A 20,745-nucleotide genomic window follows, 5' to 3' on the forward strand; every position below is an offset into this window, starting at 1 on the left:
TGTAGCTCTTGCAAAACTACTTCTTGATTTAAGGCATTGGCATGCTGACTGATATCTAAAGAGGGGATGGGCTGGAGTTTTATTATTTATCTATTTATTTGTGACATTTATACGTTGCCCTTTTAATCCCGAAGGGGACTCAGAGCGGCTTACAAGTAATATGTAAATACAATATATTATATTATTACCATAGTACAATATTAGTATTATATATTACTATATTATACTATACCATTACACTGTAATATTATTAGTAATATTACATGTAATATAAAATATATAATTATAATATCATATTATTATTAGTAGTATTATATTGGCAAAGGATCGCCGCCTTGTTGGGGCGCTGGAGCTTGAGCACCTCAATGATGTCATGAGCGAAACCGTGAAGGGCCACCCAAGACGGGACGGTTGTGGCAGAGAGGTCAGACCAAGCGTGATCCCTGGAGAAGGCAATGGCAAACCACTCCAGTATCCTTGCCAAGAAAACTAAATGGACCAGTACAACCAGAGATATGTTGGTATGCCATTAGAAGATGGCATAATTAATAAGAAATTCGCTAAGTCGGTGCTTGGATACAACCCAAAAAATGACAGAATGATCTCAATTCGAGTGCAAGGAAAGCCTTTCAATATCACAGTGATCCAAATATACGCCCCAACCACAGCTGCTGAAGAAGCAGAAGTAGATCAGTTCTATGAGGATCTGCAGGACCTACTGGATAATACACCAAAAAGAGACATTATTTTCATTACAGGAGACTGGAATGCCAAGGTGGGAAGTCAAATGACAACAGGGATCACAGGCAAGCATGGTCTGGGAGAACAAAATGAAGCGGGACGCAGGCTGATAGAATTCTGCCAGGAAAACTCGCTGTGTATAACGAATACTCTCTTCCAACAACCTAAAAGACGGCTTTATACATGGACCTCACCAGATGGTCAACACCGAAATCAGATTGACTACATTCTTTGCAGCCAAAGGTGGCGGACATCCATCCAGTCGGTGAAAACAAGACCTGGGGCTGACTGTAGCTCAGATCACGAACTTCTTATTGCCCAATTTAGAATAAAACTAAAGAGATCAGGGAAAATACACAGACCAGTTAGATATGATCTCACTAACATTCCTAGCGAATATACAGTGGAAGTGAAGAACAGATTTGAAGGACTAGATTTAGTAAACAGAGTCCCAGAAGAACTATGGACAGAAGTCCGAGACATTGTTCAGGAGGCGGCAACAAAGTACGTTCCAAAGAAAAAGAAAACCAAGAAGGCAAAATGGTTGTCTGCTGAGACACTGGAAGTAGCCCAAGAAAGGAGGAAAGCAAAAGGAAACAGTGAAAAGGGGAGATATGCCCAGTTAAATGCGCAATTCCAGAGGTTAGCCAGAAGAGATAAGGAACTATTTTTAAATAAGCAATGCATGGAAGTGGAAGAAGACAACAGAATAGGAAGGACAAGAGACCTCTTCCAGAAAATTAGAAACATTGGAGGTAAATTTCAGGCAAAAATCGGTATGATAAGAAACAAAGATGGCAGGGACCTAACAGAAGCTGAAGAGATCAAGAGAAGGTGGCGAGACTATACAGAAGATCTGTATAGGAAGGATAACAATATCGAGGATAGCTTTGACGGTGTGGTGAATGAATTAGAACCAGACATCCTGAGGAGTGAGGTTGAATGGGCCTTAAGAAGCATTGCTAACAACAAGGCAGCAGGAGATGATGGGATCCCAGCTGAACTGTTTAAAATCTTAAAAGATGATGCTGTCAAGGTGATGCATGCCATTTGCCAGCAAATATGGAAAACACAAGAATGGCCATCAGACTGGAAAAAATCAACTTATATCCCCATACCAAAAAAGGGAAATGCGAAAGACTGCTCCAACTTCTGTACAGTGGCCCTTATTTCTCATGCCAGTAAGGTAATGCTCAAGATCCTGCAAGGAAGACTCCAGCAATACATGGAGCGAGAGTTGCCAGATGTTCAAGCTGGGTTTAGAAAAGGCAGAGGAACGAGAGACCAGATTGCCAATATCCGCTGGATAATGGAGAAAGGCAGGGAGTTTCAGAAAAACATCTACTTCTGCTTCATTGACTATTCTAAAGCCTTTGACTGTGTGGATCATAATAAATTGTGGCAAGTTCTTGGTGGGATGGGCATCCCAAGCAACCTTGTCTCTCTCCTGAGGAATCTGTACAAGGACCAAGTAGCAACAGTCAGAACTGACCACGGAACAACAGACTGGTTCAAGATTGGGAAAGGCGTACGGCAAGGCTGCATCCTCTCACCCAACCTTTTTAACTTGTATGCAGAACACATCATGCGATGTGCGGGGCTGGATGAATGCAAAGCTGGGGTGAAAATTGCTGGAAGAAACATTAACAACCTCAGATATGCAGATGACACCACTCTGATGGCTGAAAGCGAGGAGGAGCTGAGGAGCCTTCTAATCAAGGTGAAAGAAGAAAGCGCAAAAGCTGGGTTGCAGCTAAACGTCAAAAAAACCAAGATTATGGCAACAAGAATGATTGACAACTGGAAAATAGAGGGAGAAACCGTGGAGGCCGTGACAGACTTTGTATTTTTAGGTGCAAAGATTACTGCAGATGCAGACTGTGGCCAGGAAATCAGAAGACGCTTACTTCTTGGGAGGAGAGCAAGGTCCAGTCTCGATAAAATAGTGAAGAGTAGAGACATCAGACTGGCAACAAAGATCCGCCTAGTCAAAGCCATGGTATTCCCTGTAGTAACCTACGGGTGTGAGAGCTGGACCTTAGGGAAGGCTGAGCGAAGGAAGATCGATGCTTTTGAACTGTGGTGCTGGAGGAAAGTTCTGAGAGTGCCTTGGACTGCGAGAAGATCCAACCAGTCCATCCTCCAGGAAATAAAGCCCGACTGCTCACTGGAGGGAAAGATACTAGAGACAAAGTTGAAGTACTTTGGCCACATCATGAGGAGACAGGAAAGCCTAGAGAAGACAATTATGCTGGGGAAAGTGGAAGGCAAAAGGAAGAGGGGCCGACCAAGGGCAAGATGGATGGATGGCATCCTTGAAGTGACTGGACTGACCTTGAGGGAGCTGGGGGTGGTAACGGCCGACAGGGAGCTCTGGCGTAGGCTGGTCCATGAGGTCACGAAGAGTCGGAGATGACTGAACGAATGAACAACAACATTATATTGTATCCCATTATAATATTATCAATATTATATGTATACACAATATATTATATTATATTATTAGCACAGTGCAGGAGACAAGGCGGAACTGTCTTCCTGGCCCCTCTCTTCACTCTGGTCCCAGAGATGCAGTTGATGCTGGGGGGAGGGGCCCCCAACTGATGACACAGGAGACAAGATGGAACTGTCTTCCTGGCCCCTCTCTTCATTCTGGTCCCAGAGAAGCATGTCAGTGATGTCACAAAGATGTCAGTGCCTTGGTCCTTTCAGTATTGGCTGATACTTCCCAGTGGTTGTCAAGTGGTCCAATACCGGCTAAACTGTATAATTTCTCCAGTGGTGTGGGGCATAGACATCATGTGATAATGTGACATGTGTCATTAAGAGCCACATGCACTGTTTTAAGGTGGTGAGATGTGTTCCACACTGGGCATGCATACTCAGCAGCAGAGTTAAATACAACACCGCCTGAGCTCTGCGAGTGCAGCATTTTTCCAAATGAAGCAGAGAGTGTTTGAGGACCAGGACATCTGTAGGGATACCAAGGTGCTTGTTTATAAAGCTATTGTCCTCCCATCCCTGCTATATGCCTGCAAATCATGGACTGTCTACAGACGTCACATGCAACTCCTGTTATGATTCCTTCAGTGTTGCCGCCAAAAAATCCTGCAAATCTCGTGAGAAGACAGGTAGACAACTGTCAGTGCACTGGAAGAAGCAAAGACCACCAGCACTGAAGTGATGGTCCTCTGCCATCAACTCCACTGGACCGGCCACATTGTCCGACCACCTTCTTCCAAAGCAGTTGCTCGACTCTGAACTCAAGAATGGAAATGGAATGTTGGAAGACAAGAAAAGATGGACTCAAAGCCAACCTCAAAAACTGGCATAGAAACAGAGAATTGGGAAGCCCTGGCCCTTGAGTGCTCCAGCTGGAGGTCAGCTGTGACCAGCAGTGCTGCAGAATTTGAAGAGGCATGAACGGAGGGCGAAAAAGAGAAACATGCCAAGAAGAAGGCGCATCAAGCCAACCCAGACTGGGACCGCCTTCCTCCTGGAAACCAATGCCCTCACTGTGGGAGAACATGCAGGTCAAGAATAGGGCTCCACAGTCACCTATGGACCCACTGCAAGACAATCTTACTCAGTCAATGAGGGATCGCCTAAGTAAGTAAAACAAGCAAAGCGCAAGGACAGATGTCTTCACTGTGTCTAGTTGTGATCCCCAGGTTGTTCCAGTCAGCTTTCCTAGGATATTGTTTCTAGTGCCCACTTTTTGCTTAATAGTCAAGGAGTGCTTCTTATAAGTCAGAGCAAGGTCCAGAGTGACTCCCAGATGCCGCCCCTCCTCTCCTACACACACACACACACACACAGAAGGGCAATCCCCCACATAGGAGGAGGTGGCATGGGAGGAACGTGGGACCATATATTATGGGACTTGCAGTACCTTTATTCACTTCCTGAGACCACTTCAAACCTCCTCCAATTACCAATAAAGACCAAACTTGCCAAACAGAGCCCCCATGACCCACTCTACATCCTGGTACAGTTTAGAGGAGGATGGACCATGGATGATGGGATGTGCAGCACCTTCACTCAATTCCTGAGACCGCTGAGACCCTCATCCAATGACTGATCAAGAACAAACTTGACACACAGAGCCCCCATGACCCACTCTACATCCTGGTTCTGTTTGGAGGATGATTGACCACAGATCATGGGACTTGCAGTACTTTCACTCACTTCCAGAGATCACTGCGACTCTCATCCAATGACTGATCAAGACCAAACTTGGCACACAAACCCACCATGACCCACTTAACATCCTCATTTGGTTTGAAGGAGGATAGACTATGGATGATGGGACTTGCAGTACCTTTACACACTTCCAGAGACAATGACGGTCAAGATCGAACTTGGTACAGGGAGCCCCCATGACCCACTCTATTTCCTGGTGCAGACTTTGGAAGAGTTTGGACCATGGATGATGGGAATTGCAGTATCTTCACTCACTTCCTGAGACCACTGCAAGCCACACAAATAACCGACAAAGACCGGCCAATGCCTTTCTCAAATAACCCGGGCACCGCCGGGTCCCCAAGCTAGTATCTGAATCCTTCTGTTCTGCCTCGCAGGGGTCCCCACGCGGCGCCCCTTCCCTTCCCTTCCCTTCCCTCCGCCCCGTCCCGCCCGGAGGCCGCCTCTGCTGCTGCTTTGGGGCGGGCGCCGGGGCAAGTTCTTGAAGGCTCCTTCGCTGAAGAAACGCCCCCGCCAAGTAGCGGCAAGCGCGCTCCTGCCTCTGGCTTTTCCACCCAGGAGGAGGAGGAGGAGGAGGAGGAGGAGGAGGAGGAAGGCAGGGTTTCCTTCCCAGCGCTGCTTCGGCTTGCCCTGCGCTTTGGATTTACCTCCTAAGAGGAGCGAAGGCGAGAAGAGCCGTGGAGAGAGAGAGCCGACCTTCTTCGAGGCACCCTGTTGTGCCCCGCCTTCCTCTTTTGCCCCTGGAGGGATGAGCTTCCAAAGCGGGTGTCGCAGTCCTCCAAGGGAAGGCTTGGCTCCCACCCGACACCTTTGGAGCGGGATGTGAGTGTTTGGCGAGCGAGCTTCCCTGAAGCCAAGAGAGGAGCCGGGGGAGTTTCTTGCATGCGGCTCTCCAGCTCTTCCCTCCGCGGACGAGAGAAGGTGGGCTCCGCGGGCCACGGTCCCCGGCGCGTGGGCCAAAACAGTAGGTACCTTCTGGCCAACTTTCCAGGCGGGATGCTTTGTCTGCCTGGCTTCCCGAAGCGGCTCTGCAGAGGGCGGGGAGGCGCGCACCTCTCCGGCTCTCTCAGCCTCCTGTGAGCTGGTCTTGGGAAATGGGGACCGGGGAGAAAGAGAGAAATGGCATGCAGAAGCTGTCAGGTATGCTTTTGTTCTTCCTAGCAGGAAGGAAGGAGCGGAGAACAGGAGAAATGCATGGTTCTCTTTTGGAGTTGGTTCCCCACCATCAATCAGGCTTTTGTGGGGTTTGCAAACTCGAGATGAACTGGGTTGTCGGGAGTTTTTCGAGCTGTATGGCCATGTCCCAGAAGCATTCTCTTCTGACGTTTCGCCTACATCCATGGCAGGCATCCTCAGAGATTGTGAGGTCTGTAGGAAGCTAGGAAAATGGGTTGTTGAAGGCTTTCATGGCCGGAATCACTAGGTTGTTGTAGGTTTTTCGGGCTGTATGGCCATGTCCCAGAAGCATTCTCTCCTGACCTTTCGCCTACATCTATGACAGGCATTCACAGAGGTTGTGAGGTCTGTAGAAAGCTAGGAAAATGGGTTGTTGAAGGCTTTCATGGCCGGAATCACTGGGTTGTTGTAGGGTTTTTTTCAGGCTGTATGGCCATGTTCTAGAAGCATTCTCTCCTGACGTTTTGCCTGCATCTATGGCAGGCATCCTCTGAGGTTGTGAGGACTGTTGGAAACTAGGAAAATTGGTTTGAATTCTTTCTCCCACCCTTGACTCTCCACAGATATATAAACTCAATTTTCCTAGTTTCCAGCAGACCTCACAATCTCTCAGCATGCCTGCCATAGATTCAGGCAAAACATCAGGAGAGAATGATTCTAGAACATGGACATATAGCCCGAAAAACCTACAACTACCTAGGAAAATGGGGTTTATATATCTGTGGAATGTCCAGGATGGGAGAAAGAACTTTGTCTGTTGGAGGTGGGTGTGAATGCTCCATTTGGCCACCTTGATTAGCATTTAATGGGCTAGCAGTTTCAAGGTCTGGCTTCTTACTGCCAGGAGGGATCCTTTGCTGGGAGGTGATTAGCTGGCAAATTATTTGAGAAAACGGAAAAGCTGGACCACTCTAACAATTACATGTCAGACTACACAGAGAAGCCACTGAAACCTAGAAGTATGTGGACAATTTCAACAGAAAGGAGGAAACCATGAAAATAAACAAAATCTGGCTACCAGTATTTTTTTTAAAAAAAAACAAAACTCTAAAATCCTAACAGTCCATAAAGAACAACACTCAAAAACAGGGAATTCCAGACAAGAAACAATCAGTGCCAGCTAATCACCTCTCAACAAAGGATCCCCCAGGCAGTAAGAAGCCAGACCTTGAAACTGCTAGGCCATTCAGTGCTAATCAAGGTGGCCAATTGAAATATTCACACTTACCTCCAACAGACAAGAGTTCTTTCTCCCACCCTGGACATTCCACAGATATATAAACCCAATTTTCCTAGTTTCTAACAGACCTCACAACCTCTGAGGATGGCTGCCATAGATGCAGGTGAAACATCAGGAGAGAATGCTTCTGGAACATGGCCATACAGCCCAGAAAACTCTCAGCAAGCCAGCTTTCAGCAATACATCAGGATGAACTGTTGACTGGCTTTCAGGGAAAAAGATGAAAGCCTCTTTCCTCCTCTCTCTCTTTCAGTCTCTCCACACTCTGCCTTCTTTCTTTCTTCTTTGAGTCTACAACAGTAATGACTCAGGGAATTAAAAGGCATTTTCCTCTAATAGGAAGCATGTGGAAGGTGTAGCCGGCTGTGGCACACACACACACACACACACACACAGTTCCCGTCTGCTACTACTGTCCTGGACGTTGCTGGTAGACTCATCAGGCTTCTCTCTTTGCTTCCTTGCCTCCTCCTTCTCTCCCCCGCCTCAACAAGGAAACCTGAGGCCACTTTGGGGATTTCAGAGAAAATCCCTAGCCTTGATCCCTCAGCCCCTGTCCAGACACATTCTGGCGTCTCACACAAACAGGCTGCAGAGAGAGTCCGGCCCTAAAAGGGTTCATTGCTGACCAAACTGTCATTGGCTTCATCCTCTGGAGACTTTAGGCTGCAGTTAGTCTCTTTCTTTAATCATCACCATAACAGGCATGTGGCACACACTGTCATTCAAACACACATGCATATATATATTACACATCCTGAATATCTGGGCTAATCCCACTGCCCCCCCCCCCGCTTTATGCTCAGGCAATACCTTGAGACCCTCTCTAGAGGGCAGTGAGGCGCAATGGCAGGGCCACGGGGCAAGTGGAGCTTCTGTTTTTGATCTCTTTCAAAATGTCTGTGGAAGGCAATACAGTTTGCTTTCCATATCCCCTGGTTCTGCATCTGTGGGTTCAACAACCCACAACTTAACAATAATATAAAACAAAATTTAAAAAAGACTTGCCATGTTACTACACCATTGCTTATAATGGGATCCATGGATTTTGCCATCTACATAGATTCTGGAACCAAGCACCATTGGATACCAAGGGCCCACTGTAATCCGGATTGTAACATTTACTCCTTTTCATAACCTGTTTGCCTTCTCACCACTGGAGAGCAAGAAGGACGTTCTCAGCTGTCCCTCCAAATACCGACTGCTTGTAAAGTTCTACTTCACGCTCAATGACAATTAATGTGTTGCATTTTGACAACCGGTTTACTGCCAGGAGTTGCAGATCCAGAAGGTTTACTCTTCACAGGAGTAAAATGGGTTATAGGGCTTTTAATCCATCATGATGCATTCATAGTGGTAAAGTAAAGGTTTCCCCTAACATTAAGTCTAGCTGTGTCTGATTACCTTCCCACCAAGGCAGTACCTATTGAACTACTCACATTTGCATGTTTTTGAACTGCTAGGTTGGCAGAAGCTGGGCCTAACAGCAGGAGCTCACCCCACTCTTTGGATTCAAATCACCAACCTTTTGGTCAGCAAGTTCAACAGCTCAGCAGTTTAACCCACTGCACCATCAGGGGGACTCCCTTTATAGTTGTAGTTGAATGCAAATCCTCTTTTACCTTTTAGTTTGCATTACTTGCCTATCCATTCATATCTGTAGCCCAGAAATAACGGAAATAATACATTGGTCAATTGTATTTTGACTAAACAGACTGATCAAGTGTAGACTAGATTGTTGCAGAATGAATTCAAGCTGGTTGGGAAACCATGCCGAAAGAGTACTCACCAAACTTTTGATCAGATTACAGGCAAGGTTCAAGTGAGGTGTTGCAAGGCTCTGTCTTGAAAATGGTACTTTTCATCTCTTTATTATGGTTGTTGCGTGCCTTCAAGCCATTTCTGACCTATGGCAACCCCAAGCCATCAGATGAGTTTTCTTGGCAAAAAATGTTCAATTTGCCTTTACCTTTAAACTAATTAATAAAATCAATATTTCCAAATTATCAGGTCTAATAGTTCCTATGCATTCTAGACTATTCAAACTTCACATGAAATGTTCCAGTGCTACATTTTAAGACAAATGTGAACAAGTTAAGAGGTATCGAACAGAAATGGCCAGGGATATTTGGGACTTATCCGCATTGACATTAAACCTTGAAGTAGACCAGAAGTTGTTCCTAAATATTTGAATGATGTCCAGAGACTTCCAGTCCTTAATGAAGGATAAACGGAGTTAATCCAGTTTAAGATTGCATTTAGCAAAATCGGGAAGTGCCCTGGAGTTTTGCTAAAATTCTGGAGCAGTCCTGCACTTTGGAATGAGTGTGGACAGTGCAACTGGCTCCAATCTGAACCTGTCTGCTGACTGCATCAGCCAGTGACACCAGTCGAGCATACTGAGCCTGTGCCCCCCACCTCATTGCAATTTATGGCCATGGAATCCAAAGAAGGATCCCCCTCCTTCTCCCTGGTCATGTGGATGTCTTTGCTGTTGTCAGCAAAGGCAATCTGTGATGCCCAGGAGGAACTACCCATGAACTCAATGACCATCCACTAGCAGCAATGGGGACAGCAAAGGTAAGGAGACAGTCAAGCAGGTTCAAACTGGTTTCAGCCCAACTAGGTGGTCTTGACCACTGCTACTGCAGCCACTCCAGGGGTTGCTCTGAACTGCCCCTAGATTTTAGTACAGGTATAGATGAAGCCCAGGAGTAAACACTGGAGGGTATGAATCTGTTTAGTCTTGATAAAAAAGACAATTGACACACTAGAAGGGATGTTACACAGAAATGGGCAAATGTTTTCTCTGTGTTTCATCTGGTAGACAGGTTAGACCTCATGGGATCAGGTTACAGGAGGATAGGTTTTGGTTGAACTTCCATAGAAATTTGTTCGTGAACAGAGCAATTTCACCATGGAATCAGTTACCTGCAGTTACATTTTCTCACAGCAAAGACCTTGAAGAAGATACTGATTGCTCTGTTGGGAATCCACTAACTGAATTGCTCATGTGGAGCAACAGGGTCTGGGACTGCATTATATGGTCACTGTAGATACATATAATGTGGTCAATGCAGTGCCAAACTGCATTATATGGCCGTGTAGATGGGACCAGAATTGGATGAGATGGCCTAAAACAGTGGTTCTCAACCTGTGGTTCCCCAGATGTTTTGGCCTTCAACTCACAGAAATCCTAACAACTGGTAAACTGGCTGGGATTTCTGGAAGTTGGTGGCCAAAACACTTGGGGACTCACAGGTTGAGAACCACGGGCCTAGAAGGACCCTCTCAAATTCTATATTTCTGTGAAATCAAACTTCTATCTTACTAGGAAGAAACTAATTTTTTGCTTGAACCTTTATTCATTACTCTTTGTTCCTTATTAATCTTTTTGCTCCCTATTAAGTTGGCTAAGAGTGCATCTGCACTGTAGAATTAATGCACTATGACATCACTTTTACTGCCATGGCTCAATCATGGAAGTTTTGCAAGGTCTTTAACCTTTTTTTTTTTTTTTTGCCAAAGATTGCTGGTGATTTGCCAAGCTACAGTTCCATTGCATTGGGCCATTGGTTACAAACTGCATTAATTCTACAATGTAGATGCAGCATTAGTTAAGTTTTTTTGATATTTTGCAGGATCCTCCAGCTAGTAGTTTTTTCAAGTACAGTTTTCAACTGTAGGCAGCCTTCTGCCTGGCATATGATCACTATTTGTTCCACAATGGGACCTGCTGCTCTTCAGCCCACTACCTCTTTGCTCTCCACTTCACTATAAAGCCCAGATAGATTTTAGTGGTTATTGCATACATTTGGCTTCATTTTCTTGAAAAACATTTTTTCCAGTGTAAAAATTACATTCACAAGATGAAATGGTCATCAGAATTTTTACATCTTCTGAGAAGAAGTAGGAATGGTGGAGTCCTCTGGGAATGGGTGGAGTGCAACTGCTAGTCATCACAGTCAGCTGCAAAAAAAAATATTATGAGCTGAAAAATTTAAAGTTTGTATAGCACAGACAATTTACAAGACAGTCACCTTTGCACCCTCCTCACTCAGCAAACTCCTGATCCAAAACTCTGAGCCAAAAGAGGTTCTTGGCCCATGAAATCCTTGTCATTTTAATTAAATATTAGTAAAATATAGTACATATGGCTTTTCTTGTCACATACAGTATAAAGACAGTAGCATGAATTACATCAGCTTTGTTTGTTTATATTCTTTTTGTTCTCGGTCTATTAAAATGAAAAAGAAGCATAATATAGTGATATTCATTAACTTGTGGCTAAATGTCTCTGTTCTTTCCAACTATTTTGGAAATTCCAATAGCAAATGAAGATAGGTGTTCTTTTCTGTTATCATTTGCTCTAGCTCCCTTTACCATTTATTCTAACAATAAAGCATGCTTACAGATATCTGGAAAGACTTAAGCATTCCTAAATGTATGATTAGAATGTCTCACATGGTCGGGAATATTGGAAAAACATTATTTGTTAATTAATGTTGATGGAAACAACAGAACAAACATAATAGTTAGCATATGCCTTTTAACAGTGGGCCATTTAGCACATTTTACTGATTTAAACCTTTACATTCCACTTTGCTGTATCAGTTCACTGGAGTGTTTTGCAGTTTCCTCATCACTGAACATGTGAAAAACTAAACTCGAAAGAATTGGCTAAACATGATTCAGACATCACATTGAGCCATGATTTAATCCTAGGTGAATAATCGTGAAACAAATTACTGGCACATACACTCCCTTGACATCTTTCCCCCCTTTTGCCATTACGTTTGGCCTGGAAACAAGACATAAACTAGGAAGCAACTAATTAAGTTGAGTAGATGAGAGGGTAGGGGAGAACACAAGCCGGAGGCTCATTCCAGACTCAATCACATAGTGCAAAATGTTGCTTTCACATGCTGTCTGTCTGAACCAAGCCACTAAATTTGATGCCAAATGAGCTGATCTGAAATTTTGCCAACAAAGTTGATATCTGGTGATTTCAAGGTGATGTTGAGTGATGAACACAATGCATGGGCAATGTATGAAAAGTGATGCTCTTAAAACTGTTTGACTATCCAGATTATTTAACAGCATTATCCATATTAATGATTTCCATGAAAGATTTAACTCATGACCAAGATCCTGTATCAGTTTTAAGAGTTGTAGTCATGATGTCTTAGGAAGGTTCCATCTCATGCTCTTGTCCCAAAACCTGCCTTAAAAGCCAGTTAGCCAACCTTATCAAGAGAGTACTGTGAGACTAGCCAACAAGCCTTGCAAGTTCACTACCTGTCTGTGAATGACAGTATAGTGGAGAGTTACTACAAGAACCCACAACTTCAAGAACTCACTAGCACCACAGAAATCCATCACTCCAAGCAATCATCATCATCATCACCATCATCATCATTTTATTTCTTACCCACCTCACCTCATGGCTTGAGACATGTTACAACATTGCTAAAACACAAAATGCTTTAAAAACACTCCATAGAATCACATATTAAACATATTTCCGTAAAACATATTTTCATAAAATACACAAAACAAACATTAGACATAGAGTAGAAGTTTAAAATTCATCATTAAAACTATCTGGGTAGGCCTGCTGGAAGAGACTGGTCTTTAGGTAAAGGTAAAGGTTTCCCCTGACCTTAGGTCTAGTCATGTTCCACTCTGGGGGGGGGGGGGCAGTAGTGCTCATCACCACTTCTAAGCCGAAGAGCCAGCATTGTTCATAGACACCTACAAGGTCATTTGGCCAGCATGACTGCATAGCGTGCTGTTACCTTCCTGCAGAAGTGGTACCTATTGATCTACTCACACTTGCATGTTTTTGAACTTCTAAGTTGGCAGAAGCTGGGCCTAACAACAGGAGCTCATCCCGCTCCCCTGATTCAAACCATCAATCTTTTGGTCAGCAAGTTCAACAGCTCAGTGGTTTAACCTCCTACACCACCAAGGGGCCTTTCACAGGTCTTTACTTGTGTTTTAAATTCCAACAGCTGATATAGCTGATAAAAGTTGTCTTATAGCATGGGTTTCAAAAACATCTGCAGTTGCAGCAATGGCACCAGAATCACAGATGTGTAAAACACTTAGAAGTCTGTAAATCAACTTTTGACATCATAACTGCCTAACAAGATGACAGCCAACATTTGTGCAATTTTGTATATAGTAATCACAATTTTTTAAATAGCAGAACCTAAGCTAAATCTAAAATGACGCATATGTGGACTACAGCTTAATATGGATTACAAATATTACATTTTATTCATTTACCTTAATATAGCTAGTACTCATCACCACCTGTGAGCAATCTCCATTGTAGCAAGCAGAAGCAGAGTCTCTGTGGCAGTTCTCTTTGCATGAGAAATGGTTTGCACAAGGGAGGTGGGTCAGAACAACAATCAGTTGCTTCCTGATCAAAAGGAGAACAGATTCTTGCACATTGCAGCAGTTGCTGTTCAGTAAATCAGGACTGGAAAATTTTTACAGTCCCTATGTATTCTGTAAACTTGGAAGAACAGTGGACCATGAATATGAACCAGTTACAAATGCATAACTCTAGGTTACACATTTGTGGCTGCTGTAGTGAATTCTGGCCACAGTTGTTTAATTGCATTCATTATCCAAACCGTTTTTTTATTGTGTCAGAGGCAACTTGAGAAACTGCAAGTCACTTTTGGTGTGAGATAATTGGTCATCTGCAGAAATGTTGCCAAGGGGATGGTTAGATGTATTACCATCCTGTGGGAGGCTTCTCTCATGTCCCCGCATGGGAAGCTGGAGCTGACAGGTGGTAGCTCACTCCATCTCGCAGATTCAAACCACTGACCTTCAGATCAGCAGCTCAGCCAGCACAAGGGTTTAACCATTTTGCCACTGCAGCACCTATCTAAACAAATAAATGCAAATGTATGCAGTTATGTTGTCATGCCCATGGACACGATGACAGTGGGCTATCCAGTGAAGTAATTACTAGATACTCTCCTGCAACAGTAAGTTATTATTCTTTTCTGCTTGCCTGCATATTATTTACTGATGTGCAAAATATCAATGGAAATGAAGAATAATATGAAAGTATGCATTTTCAGTACATGATCTGTTGTCAAAAGGAAAGGAATGAAGGAAGAACCCATGCTGCACATCATTTTCCACTTAGCCTGAGCTTGAGACTTTGAATAGCAACTCAGCTTTTGATGTTATAATTTCTGTTTGACTCCAAGAGGGAATTATAGGAGCAGAAGTGGATGTTTATGCATCCTCTAAAGAAGAAAGGAAATTGTTGGATATTCAAGTATGACAACTTTCATTAAAGAAAAAATGCTTTATGTACAAGATGCAGCTTCCTCATGATAGTCTGGATTTTGGAGGATTTTTAGACATGTCTTTTAACTCTAAAAAAAACAATTTGACCACAAACATTTGTGAAACCTCTGTTGGAGTGATGTAACCACTTCTCAAGTTATATTGGTTTACATATGATAGTGATATGAAAGGAACGATTGCCTTGTTGCTTATAAGTTGAAACAGCTAGTTTCATACATACAGAGAAAAATTGCATTTTGAAGACAAATGACACAGTCTTATGATGCTTTGTATTGAACCAGTGGCTTGCAAAATGAGGAGCAAGGATCTTAGCAGCACTGTGGGGCTATAAGTTGTCCATTTCCCTACAATTCCCTACAATACGTTTATGGTGCTGATGCATTTGTACTTCTTTGTAGATGTTCCCCTAGATTAGTCTCATGAAACATACCACTCTGCCAGCATACTTCCTTCCCCTTCCCCATTTTTTCTAACACAACTGACATTTTCCATGCTGGAACATGCCCTTACATCTAATTACTGGCTGGGGAAGATTGAGGGGAGTTACTCAGGTAGCATCTGGCTATGAACCTGTTGGCAGGAGAAGAAAGAAGATGATATTCCTCTGGATCTCCTGTGAATGCGCATGCACTTGCTGGGGATCCATGAGAAAAACCTTTTTTTCTGGCTGTGGATCTGCAGCTGGACACTACCCAAGTTGTTGTTGTTGTTGTTGTTGTTATTGTTGTTGTTGTTGTGATTTATTTATTTATTTATACCCCACTTTATCTTCCCAAAGGGGACTGAAAGCAGCTTGACATAAAAACATTAATATACAATGTAAAATATACAAAAAAGCAAACATTAAAATAGAATTAAACACAAGCAGCATTAAAAAAATTCACAGATAGAATCCATCAAAACAGTTAAAAACCACAGCAAGTGATTCTGCCTTCCTACAACTTCTCCAGTATGAAAAAGGTCAGTTGGCTGCATAGAAGGCATTGTGAACAGATATATTTTTTTCTGCAATGACTTTAAAAACCTAATTGGATATTATGTCACCAACTGGATTCCAGACATAGTCTCAAGTTTCAGTTGCTTAACATGTGAAGTTTTGTTGTCACAAACAAAAGACATCTCAATAAAGCTGTTGCATCTGACCTGGTTGTGGTACCTTTTTTAGCAGACAAGGCAAACTGGCACATATTTTTTTTAAAAAAAACTTCCTATGAACATGTATTTTTTTTTTGTCTTTGTGATTGGGCATTACAAATACCAGGTGCTGTAGGCTATATTTCAGAGAAGGTAACTGGTAATCTCTGAGTTCAGCAAGGTTTTTTGGTATTGTCATGTACCTTAAATTGCTTTCTGTGTTACGGCAACCTTAAAATAAGCCTGTCATAAGGATTTCTTGGTGAGATTTGTTCAAAAGTTGTCTACCACGTTCTTACTCTGATGCTGAGAGAGTGTAAATACTCCAAAGAGATCAGATTCTCTCTGGTTTTGGAAGCTAAACACAATAATTGGCTGGGAGATTGCCAATTAATACCAGGTGCTGTATTTCAGCAGGAATTGACAAAAATTCCTCTACCTATTCATTTCCTAAGAAAGCTTTATGAAGCTAAGACAGGCATTTTGATGCCACATAATATATTATGGAATATGTTTGACTCTGCACCCACAAAACTCCAGTGATACTTTGTTATATATTGAATACATTGTAATTTTCATGGGTTATAAAATGTACCTGATTAAAGTGCTCAGTGTGTTGTTGTTATTGTTTTAATGATCCTTAGATTGTGATTTTAAAGATTAGGTTGGCATAAAATTACCTGTTTGCTGATTGTTTGGGAAATATGTCACATTTTTATAAGCTAATCCAAGAAAAATGGGGACAGTTCATATATTAGTACTGTAGCATTTATGTGCCTGTCTATTCCATTGAAACTGTTTCATATTTACTTGGGCAGGCTTAACTTCTGTTTAAAGAGAGGCGTTATCTATACAATCATGGTTTGCTCGCAGCTGTACAGGTTGCTGCTTGCAATACTTCATCTAAAATGTATTCATTGGATTTAGATGTTTAAGGACTGGTTTTTATTTATTTAATGGGCGGCTTTAGTCAAAATAATTTGTGTTAACTGTTCAACTATAATTACATGATACACTTTTCAGTCTCACCTGCTTGTCCCATTGTACATGTTTTATAAGAAGGTTTGGGATATGTCGTAGCAGTGTTTTAAGTATTGTAGGTGTGTTTTACAGCATAATTTCCTTTGCAGCTTCCAAACAAAGGGAGTTCACACACACTGAAAAGTTTCATGGGTTTCTGATGCTGTACCCATACTTGATATTGCACAGCTTCCTTGTCCCATCCATGATTTCCCCATGTTGAGCATGGGTGTCAATAGAAAACATCAGGATATAGACTTCTAAATGACAGAATGGGGACCATAGTTCAGTGGTAGACTATATAGATAGCCAGTCATCGGTGTCTCTGTATTGTAATTAAAAATACTGTAAACTTAGAAGAGCAGTTGGAGTCAACAGGAATGTCTAGAAAATGAACTAAGATCTGGGTTGAGTTTAAGATAGCTTCCTATGTTCCTATTAAAAGACTTTCACTTGTCCTTGGACTCTGATCATATGGGATTCTGTGCATGTAGAAGCTTATGTGCATGAACTATGCTGTCTCATGCCTCCATGTCTGCCAAGCAGATATTGGAGAATGGGATGCACAGTGTAGGGTATAACAACAACTTTTTATTGTATGGACTGCCTTTATGAAATCAAGTGTAATTATTGTGGGTTTATGTTGTCAGAATCATATCACAGTTTCAGAACACTGGATTTAGCTTGCTTTGGTTTTCAGAAGAAAAGGTTTGCTACTTCAATACAGAAATTCTCCCTTTGGGTAAAGACTACAGTCACCAATACAGACAGTCCCCAAGTTACAAACCCCTGGCTTACAAATTACTCATAGTCAAGTACAGGGGTGAGACAACAGGAAGTGAGGGAAATCTACCCCTCAGAAGGGAAATTCACTCCTGAAAGAATTGTCATGGGAAAAAGTGTCTCCACTCAAGCTTTATCCCCAATCCTTATTTCCACAACAAGCCAAATGTTTCAAAATCCAATTATCACAAGGCCAGAAAGTGAGGTGAAATCTTCTGAACAGAGGCATATACAACAAAACAAACACCATATAATTGTTAACCCTTCCCAAAGCTTATATATGTGTGTGTGTGGGGGGGGGGGGGCACTGAAGCTACACTAAAAAACTGTACATATAAATTCAACATAACAAACCAACAGAATCTACCTTGTGATGTTGAAGGCATTCAGGCTGGAATCACTAGGTGGTTATGAGTTTTCCAGGCTGTATAGCCATGTTCCAGAAGCTTCACCAGAGCCAGGCTTCATAGCTTCACTTCTGTTGTTGCTGTGGCTGGCTACACGTAATCCCCAGACAACCTAATGTACTGGTTGGCTTCACCTCTACAATGATTTCCCCCATTTTCCTCTACTTGGCCTGCTCAGTGCCCAAGACGAACTGGGAAGAGGAAATCTTTCTTAGTGGGAAACTGAAGGGTTAGCATGATCCAAGGAAGAAAAAGCACATGAGAAGATGTCACAGTGTGGAGTATCAGTTAGAATTGAAAATATGTATATTCAGATCAGCCTCACATTTCTTTGGTGTATATAATTGTGCAATAATCCCCTCATTGTAATCTCTCCTGATGTTTCACCCACATCTATGGCAGCCATGGATATTTATTGAAACTATTACAATAATACATTACAAGATATATTGCATACTGATGCAAACTGATGTTGTCATCTAAACACTGAAACATATATACTTAAAAGAAAAAGTGTTCATTAAGTATATACAAGCACAACACTTCTGATATTAATTGCTAGTCAGCCATTCAAACACAAACCAGGGATGCTGCTGCTTAGTTTCCATGATCAGACACAACCTGATGCATTTGGGATATTTACCTGAAGCATATTGCCTGATTCCCTCTATATATGGCAGCTTCAAAATAGAGGAATAATAAAGAATGGCCCTGTCAAAAAAGATCAATGCAGTGCTGCAGTGTGGAGATTCCTCATTCTTAGCCCCCTTGGATTATACATTACATTGTTCCATTGTCTAAACCTGCAGAACCCACCCTGCATGACAATGTGGGGATTATTGCACAATTATATACACCAAAGAAATGTGAGGCTGACCTGAATATACATATTTTCAATTCTAACTGATACTCCACACTGTGACATCTTCTCATGTGCTTTTTCTTCCTTGGATCATGCTAACCCTTCAGTTTCCCACTAAGAAAGATTTCCTCTTCCCAGTTCGTCTTGGGCACTGAGCAGGCCAAGTAGAGGAAAATGGGGGAAATCATTGTAGAGGTGAAGCCAACCAGTACATTAGGTTGTCTGGGGATTACGTGTAGCCAGCCACAGCAACAACAGAAGTGAAGCTATGAAGCCTGGCTCTGGTGAAGCATGGACTTGCTCCTTCTGATGCCTTGGTGTCATCCCTGCAATGGTTTTCCCAGAGGGATCCACACTTTGCACACACCCCTACTGACACCAATGTATCAATGGTCAATATGTTGTTGTCTTTTCCCTTTTCAGGTTTTAGTTCATATGTTGGCTGACATGACAGATTTGTTCCAGACCTATATAACCAGTTACCAATTAAAGACCAAATGTTAAACACTATTTTGATTCTGCTTTTCTCTGTAACTTATTTTAGCATTTAAAGTTATATTCCAAAACTCTTTCTGTGCACATATTTTGAAGGATAGCATTAGTGTAATACCTACATTGTCTCATTTTATATCAGTTTAAAAATGAAGTCAGTTCAGTCTATTCTTATTTTCAAATGCAATAGGTACAGCAAAATGAAGAAACCTGAGAAGATGTTCAAGCAACCTGGCTGGAAGGCACTGTCCGTAGTGCTGATTCTCACTCTGGGCCTACCGGAAGTCTCCCTTGCATGTCCTCGTCCATGTGCCTGCTATGTTCCCACTGAAGTTCACTGCACATTTCGGTCCTTAGGAGCTGTGCCAACAAGCATTTCTAAGCATGTGGAACGAATCAATCTTGGGTTTGTATTGCACATTTACAGTGGCATTTTACATTCTTTCAGCATAATATTTAGTATTCATACTGTATATTGTCTAGTTGTAGCACTATGCAAAACCATTCAACAGGACTGTGATTTGATACCATTGCTGTGTAGATCAAAAGTCATACACGAAAGAGGACCATAAATGGAACAAACCTTATTTAAAAAACCTTTTTGTGGTCTACATCTATTTGGCACTTCAGGCAGACTGTGAAATACCTCCAAATACCATTCATTTTTCTTCAGCGTGTAACTAGCATGGCGGTTCAATTGTAAATTTAGCAGACATTTGCTTCTTGCCTTCATCCTGTCTTTTATCTGTAGTTTAGCCATTTAATTTCCATCTAATCTTAGAATCACTGAGTTGAAAGGGAATTCAAGGGCCAAAAAGGCCAACCTCCTGTCATGGAGGAATACAGAAAGGAACTAACACAAGGACCTTTCCCTCAAATGTAATCATAACTGATATGCTTTCTTAGATTCCTTTCTTTTTAAAGTCTATTAAATTTGCTTCCCTGCTTTAGTTATTATGTCATTCATCTTTCTTCTGTCATTCTTACAAAAAGGTTTCGTTTATCGAATCAGAGCAACCAGTTTTCATGTAAACTGTCATTTCTATTGGTCAGAGTAATTTTCAAGTGTACAACCCATATTCACATTAGGGAGATAAATTTCAATAAATTTCATTCTCATAGTGAAGAACAGATAATGACTGGTCTCCTGTTAGTGAATTATGATGGTGTAGGTTTGATTTATGTGATCATAACTCACTTTTATGATATCTCTGTAAGCTAAAATTCTGCTACGTTTAATTAATTAATCTGAAGAAAAAAAACAACAGGCAATTGTATGCCAACAGTTAAATGACTAACTATATACTATTACAGCCTGGAATCCTGTGGAATAATCCCAACTAAAT

General features: G+C 42.2%; 1 protein-coding gene across 5 annotated transcripts in view; it reads left to right on the plus strand.

Annotated features, from left to right (window-relative positions):
• The first annotated feature begins 5,451 nt into the window (after positions 1–5,451).
• MXRA5 (matrix remodeling associated 5) overlaps positions 5,452–20,745 on the plus strand; it is a 35,496-nt gene continuing 20,202 nt past the window's right edge. The window contains exons 1-2 of one of the 5 annotated variants that reach the window (XM_060769895.2): positions 5,452–5,766; positions 19,590–19,805. In XM_060769895.2, coding sequence (XP_060625878.2) covers positions 5,693–5,766; positions 19,590–19,805 — 290 coding nt within the window. In that variant the 5' untranslated portion in view covers positions 5,452–5,692. Of the gene's footprint in view, positions 5,913–6,002; positions 6,085–19,589; positions 19,806–20,745 lie in introns of those variants that run through there. The other 4 variants (XM_067466814.1, XM_067466815.1, XM_060769897.2 and 1 more) reach the window with 4 other exon arrangements.

This window comes from Anolis sagrei, chromosome 3 (assembly GCF_037176765.1).
Source record: "Anolis sagrei isolate rAnoSag1 chromosome 3, rAnoSag1.mat, whole genome shotgun sequence".
NCBI classification, from domain to species: domain Eukaryota; kingdom Metazoa; phylum Chordata; class Lepidosauria; order Squamata; family Dactyloidae; genus Anolis; species Anolis sagrei.